Genomic DNA, 7070 nt, shown 5'->3' on the forward strand with positions numbered 1-7070 from the left:
GTATGTACATATTTTATGTTATTAATAAAATATTATTTCTTACTTAAATATTATATATATATAGTAAATAATATAATATATAGGATGTAGTTTTGTCGTCAAAGACAGTGTCTTTGCCCAACAGCGTGTTAGTTGAAGATGATATATAGAATGGCATTAAATTATGCCCAAGTTTAACAAAATAAATAAATAAATGTAGTAAGATTATATTTATGTAGTTCAATTATGATGATCTCATTAATTTTAAATTCTATTTAGGAAATTTTGGAAGAGTGAACCAAAGCAAATTCTATGTCAGCTGTGTTTGTCTTTGCTTGGTCTGTACATTGTATTTCTTGCTGGAATTGATCAAAACGAAACGAAACGAAATGAAACGACTGAAAACAGTCTTGGGTGTACGTTTGCTGCAGCTCTTTTGCATTATTTCTTGCTATCGTCAATATTCTGGATGAATGTTCAAGCTGTAAAAATGTACTATTTACTTGTGAAAGTCGTTAATAGTTACGTGTCACACTTTCTTTTTAAGGCTTGCTTGTTTGCATGGGGTAAGTATTTTAGTTTTATAATGAAGATATTTTTCGTATTATGTATTATTGCTTAGAGTGTTACAGTGTTTTTTTTATTTTTTTTTTATTTTTTGGAAACCAGGTGATTCTATTTATATTTATTTAATTATTAATATCAAACTTTTTCCACAGGTTTACCAGTGATAATTGTCTCGGTGTCTGCATTTGTTGACCTTGATAGCTATGTGGATTTTGAAAAGTAGTAAGTTATGGAAAAGATTAAACAATGGGCCTTTCCGTTAAGCCCTGCCCCTTGAATATTGTTGCTAAGGTCCCAACAAGACGACATTAGGGAGCTTTTGATTGCAAGACGACGGTAGGGCGTAGAACGTAATGACTTTACTAAAAGTCATCTGCGCATGCGAGAACGTTAAGTTCACCTAGTCGAGTATGGAACGCCAAAAGGATAATTACAAGTGGCGCAGTGCAAAAGTTAAGTGGAACTGTGCAAAAGTCAAGTGGCGCAGTGCAAAACTAAAGTGGTGGCACACGCATTTTGAGTTTGCACTGCGCCACTTGACTTTTGCACTGCGACTGACTTTTGCACTGCGCCACTTGTAATTTGTCCTTTTGGCGTTCCATAGTCGAGTAGATTCTGGAACGCAACTTGGCCAAATCTGTGTGCAGAGAACGTAGGACGGCAGGTAGGACGGTCACGCATGAGTGATTCCGTTCTAGCGTCGCTCCTCGCACAAATTGAAAGGTCCCTGTGTTAAAACATAGGCTATGTTCTCACACGGCTGCTAACGGTTAGCAGGATCCGGATCCTGCTAACCGTTAGCTGCCATGCGTCCATACGAGAAGATCCCGATCCGGACCAAGAATATGATGATCGAAACACCTTCCAATAAGAAACTGGAAATTGTAAACGCGTAACTGTGATTGGTTGATAATAAAAACGTGCCCCATTGCTAACCAATAGCGCTTGTTACCGTCAGCGGTATCCGGATACTGCTAACAGTTTGCGCTAACCGTTGGGCGTTCTCACGCAGGTGCTAACGGTTAGCGCTAACGGTTAGCTCCCGATCCGGATACTAGGGCTCTCGTGAGAACCAAGTCATAGGTGAACACGTGCGTTTGTGTTATAATACGTGTGTTTGTAAGACGCGCGCATGTTGCTTGCACTGTTCTGATTAGTCAGATGTTAAGTTTGACTGACACTCCGGAAAGGTCTATTGCTTGTCAAACTAAAGTGTGTTTAGAGTTTTAGTCTTGTCTGTACTCAGTATACACTGCTAAATACCAAATATACAATAATTTAAGTACCTATACACAAGCCTGCATATTTCAATATAAAATATCATTTGTTGTCAGTATTTATTAATTTGCAACAGCACACCCAGCATATGGTGATACGAAATAAATTCCTATAGGGCTACTGGTAATATCAAGGCCTATATATTATTTTATATTATTTGCACGTTTACTATTAATTGTTATTATTTTGTGTATTATGTGACACATATGTAATAATGTCTTAACTACGTACCTTCTGGTGTTATCTATCTACTTGCAGTTGTTTTCTGACACTCCAACGTATGTACTACTCTGTAGCAATTCCTGTCGCTCTATCCTTACTTTTCAACACGACCGTATTCATTCTGGTTTTGCATAGTTTAAGGCAGGTCGGAAAAAACAGAACTCAATCTACCATAAAAGGAAAGGAAACCAGACTCAGTGGGATTCAGATGATGAGAATTGGAGTGAGCATTACAGCAGTTTTCGGCTTAACGTGGTTGATCGGTTTCTTTTCCATCGGAGATGCTTCCGAAGTTATGCTGTGGATTTTTTGTATTCTTAATTCTTTCCAAGGGTTACTTATCTTCGTATTTATGCGTTGGAAATAAGGAATTACCTTCTTACCAGGGGTGGCGCCAGTGGGGGAGGGGATGGCCGTCCGGGAGAAAAAAAATTGTATGTATTTTCTACATGTTAGTAGACTCTAAAATCGATTAAATAAGCATTCTGAAACCCCTATTTTGTCAAAATGTTCGGACCACTTTCGAAACCTTTTAATCAAAGCTCGACCACGCCCACTTTGCTTTCGTCGGGGAAATCTGACCCCTCTAATTATTATTATTATTATTACACCCATGTTGAAAGTTTCTACTTGCTTTTTTTGCCTTTTTTCAATTCCTTATGATTTCGTCATTTTGTTTATTATAATTGTTATATTTCAATTATTCATGTTATATAATGTATTTTGATGATGAAAAAGGAAATAAAGTTGTATTGAATTGAAAAAAAATCAATTGACGTACATCGATTGAGGACAATTGCAAAAAATAGACAAACATGGAGAAACATTAGATAGTATAAATTTATTATTATCACGCATATGTCGATTGACTTTTTATTATTATTATTATTATTATTATTATTATTCTTATTATTATTATTATTATTATTGGGCCTATTACTTTTATTACTTACTACTATTTTTATAATAATAATAATAATAATAATAATAATAATAATAATAATAATTATTATTATTATTATTATTATTATTATTATTACACTCATGATGCCTTTTTTTAATTCCTTATGATTTCATCATTTTTTTAAAATTATAATTGTTACATTTGAATTATTCATGTTATATCTGTCTCTTATACACATCTAGATGTGTATAAGAGACAGTATATATATATATGATATTGTCTTGAGTCTTAAAGCATTGATAGTTAAGAAACACTGTAAAATAATTAGCCGTCTATTATAGATACATTTTATGTCCATTTATATATGATCGGAGGATTATAGCCAAATATACTCAGACTTACATACTGTCAAATGTATTAAAATGAAGAACTGCAGACTGATGGTAAAAGTCCTAAGCATATCTGAAGACTTAGTATTGTACATTGGCACATTAATTGAAAAGTAACACCACATTTATTTGATCGGTGAACTTTTATTTCATTAAAACCAGCTTATTTTGCACATTATATATTTGTTCCGTGTCTTATTTTCATTTATGTTGTGACAGTAACTGTAGACGATGAGTTGCCATAGTTCTCTTGTCAGATAATTTAAGATGAATTTTAAATAACTTCTAATATTGTTCATCCATATTTCATCCAACATCATAAACAAGGAATTAATATTCAAATCACGAAAGTTGTGGTCTTAGACCCTAATAAGATCGTAATAATATCGTATGGACTCTGTGGTCTAAACACTATGACACTCACCGAGTTAGCGAGAGATTACAAGAGACCTCTTTTCATACAACTATAATCATGAACTTTCATTGATGAACTATGTCTGATAGGAAGAAAAATTTCTTGAAAGTTCACGAAAAAAAAAGGCTATCATTTTGGTATAATCCTAAGGAAACCACTTATGATTTGGTTCTAAAATTAAAACAGTCTAATGGTTCAATCATTTTAAAACTTTATTTCAAAATGTCAACGATATTATATTAGGAAAGATGAAAATATTATTTGTGAGAGTAACGAATTTATTAATCCGAATACTGAAACCCTGAACGATTTACTCAATGCTGAGTTTTAGTGCAGTATACGAACAGAAACTATGATATTCTGTTGAAGTAAAACAAGCTAATAAGTCACAAAATCCTGATAAAGCTCCAGGAATTGAATGTTTACATGCTGAATTTTTGACCTATTCACCTAGTTTTGTCATCAACTTAATAACAAAAATATACAACTCCATTTCAAATTCGACATTATTTCCTAAAGAATGGACAAGTCTTATCGTTCCAATCTTTAAAAGGTCAATAAAAATAATACGAATAATTATAAAAGTATAGCGATATTTCCTGCATTAAGTTAAAAATTCCTAATTTATTAATTAAATCTAGACTAAATATTTGGGCTGTAGATGTTAATTTATTTATATTATATTATTTTCTTCAAAGGGGAGGGGAGGGTAAATTAAAATAACATGAAAAATGGTACTCAAGTAAACAAAGCTTTATTTACGCTGAAAACGTTGATCCATAAATGTTTAAAAAATTTACCGGTAAATATTTTGAACCACATTTTTTTATATCAATTTTTACCCATTTTAATGTACGGCAGTAAAAATATTTGTTCACAACAAATCTTCATTTAAAATTTGTGAATCGATCACTTGAAGCAAAAGCGGAAAAATTGTAAACAAAGTTCTCGGCAACATAGCGAATCATCAACGTTAAAAATCAATAGTAAAAACAAGCCGTCGCCACAGGTACCGCGCGGTGATCTCTTGTAGGCTGGCCTTTCACGCACCAACACTGCAGCTCATTATCACGATCTTGAATTCGATGTGAACGCTTTTGAAATAATGTGATAACGGATATCACGATACGAAAGCGCGTAAAGATTATGTATAAACGTGCCTCTGTGGGACTAGGTAGGACCTTAGCAAATCCAAGGGGCAGGACTTAGTGGAAAGGTCCATTAAGATTGGTTCCCACTTGCAGAAAAAAAAACCTGCCGGAACGAAAAGTAAAGAAATGCTCTTCCAGCAATTTCGTATCTCCCCTCCTTACGGAAAGTTGAATTAGCATTTCTTACGTGACGCAACGTAACAAAATGGATACGGTTCTCACTTGTGGTCGCGTAAACGCAATGATTTTCACGGGAAGCTTTCAAAAGCCGTTATGAAATTAGCATTCATTGTAGGGCTACTAATGTATTGTAGAGTGGGACTGGGTTGTGTTCTGAATATTGCTTCTCGCATTCATAGCTGGGTTATGTTTTAATGCTTTAAATTTAATTGATTTTTGCTTTTCAGTTGTAATAATAGGCCTACCCCGGAGGAAAAAAAAAATCAACATTATACAATTTTTCGCAGATGTAAGCCCCAAGATGATGTTCATGTCTGTTTCATAAATATACAGTTTACACTTCTTCAGATTCTTAATTTTGTGGTCGGTTACTTAACTTCAAACTAATCGGTGTTTATAAATATAAATTAATAGGTGTGACATAACAATTTCACTGGTAGTCTTGCTTTGTACCAACACACGGGGGCGCTGTCTTTATATTTTCTTAATGGAAATTTCTCGCCACATTGAAGCCAATTCAGAAACAATTAGTAACTGAGAGACAATTCTAGGTGGAAGTGCTTTAAAAAAAGTTCAATATCATGCCTTTCAACCACACGTCGATCGTCTAGAAAATTACTTATGCGGATCCGGACTGTACGGAATACACAATCAACCAGAACTAGAACTATTGGGAACAAAATCTACTCAGCCTAACACAACTTGGATCATAATCCAACTCTGGACAAAGAAAACAAAATAATATAATTGCTCAAAGTTTTGAGCAATTACGTTAACTGAAGAGAGGCAAAAGTAACACCCTGTGTATCAAAAATAATAATAATAATAATCAGGCGGAGTCTTATTTTTTTCATGTAGGCCTACACTGGCAAAATGTGGAATAACAACTCATAATAATTGATTGTGATAAGATCGAGCTCTTTTCGCACATCAGTCTTATGGTGGCATGATACTCCGAACAATCCTTACATTACTGATTGTGTATGCAAGTTACCAACTGACTCTGAGATTTTGAACAACCCCGCCCTCTTGAGTCTAAACTCTGTCTGTTTCCCTATTTTACATGTTATTATCATGAAACTAAATTTTACGAAACATTAAACATAATGATCTCTTCATAGTTGCGTCTGAAGTCTTTCTCACGGACGACACTCGATACAACACTATCAATTGCAGGCTAATTCTAAGCACATGCCAAACATGACTGTACCTAAATTTTAAATATGATAAATAAAAATGTGGAAGTATATTTTAGTCATACAGGTAACAAGTGGCCAGCACAAGAAGCCCTGTGGGGTGAAAACCTGCAAAATCAAAAATATTAAATTTGTCGAGTTATAAACATACCTTAAACGTACGTGCGCTTTAAAGAACACAGTAGACCTTTCGAAGGGGGCTACCTCAGTGAACTGGTCCATTCAGCCTCTGCGGTGGACAGACGAAAGTGGTACCGGTTTACCGGGTAGCTCAGACATGAAGAGATCCTCAGTTGGGAAGAAAGTCACTGAACGAGCTAGCGGACACCTCGAGCGCTTTGAGACTCCGATATAAAACGCTATAGGCCTATACATCGAACTGCATTACATTACACTAATTAACGTTGTTCCGTACTCCTTTGCATTACTGCGGGCCTTATCAGTTCAGATTCAGGTTTTAAATTAATGCCCGGATATTTTACTTAGCTGTCCTAATTAGAATCTCGTTGATCATGCTTTTGAATATGAAATGCTGAAATTTATATACAGTATATATACTGTCTCTTATACACATCTAGATGTGTATAAGAGACAGGCTGTACAGTACTTAATTTTAATTTCTGAAAGGTTTTTATTTAAAAAAAATTTTACTCGTCATGTATTTGATTTGCGGCAAAAAAAGTACTTATTTGGAAAAAAAAAAGAAAACTTAACAATGCTTGAATTTTAGGAAATTTTTAAACTTGTAAGAATGTATGACGAATTCCCTGAGATTGGACGATGGTAAAC

The 7070-nt window shown here is 34.3% G+C and overlaps 1 protein-coding gene across 2 annotated transcripts; it reads left to right on the forward strand.

Annotated features, from left to right (window-relative positions):
- The first annotated feature begins 360 nt into the window (after positions 1–360).
- Positions 361–2608, forward strand: LOC117106679 (adhesion G-protein coupled receptor G2-like). Of its 2 annotated transcripts, XM_033248083.1 has the most exons (4): positions 361–395; positions 527–545; positions 699–768; positions 2083–2608. In XM_033248083.1, the coding sequence occupies exons 1-4, from the start codon at positions 369–371 to the stop codon at positions 2411–2413; spliced, it is 447 nt and encodes a 148-aa protein (XP_033103974.1). In that variant the 5' UTR covers positions 361–368; the 3' UTR covers positions 2414–2608. The 2 variants fall into 2 exon arrangements, with proteins under 2 accessions (XP_033103974.1, XP_033103973.1); XM_033248082.1 differs by lacking the exon at positions 361–395 and having other exon boundaries at positions 413–545.
- The last annotated feature ends 4462 nt before the right edge of the window (positions 2609–7070 follow it).

Source organism: Anneissia japonica, unplaced genomic scaffold, assembly GCF_011630105.1.
Source record: "Anneissia japonica isolate Jap-2015-1 unplaced genomic scaffold, ASM1163010v1 scaffold287665_len38828_cov109, whole genome shotgun sequence".
Taxonomy (NCBI): Eukaryota; Metazoa; Echinodermata; class Crinoidea; order Comatulida; family Comatulidae; genus Anneissia; species Anneissia japonica.

What these genes read in the sequence shown, in the direction of transcription:
- LOC117106679 (XM_033248082.1), top strand. Translation starts at nt 449, where the DNA reads ATGAATGTTCAAGCTGTAAAAATGTACTATTTACTTGTGAAAGTCGTT. An exon ending in GGCTTGCTTGTTTGCATGGG is followed by an intron (nt 546 to 698) that starts GTAAGTATTTTA and finishes CTTTTTCCACAG; the next exon opens with GTTTACCAGTGATAATTGTC. An exon ending in TATGTGGATTTTGAAAAGTA is followed by an intron (nt 769 to 2,082) that starts GTAAGTTATGGA and finishes ATCTACTTGCAG; the next exon opens with TTGTTTTCTGACACTCCAAC.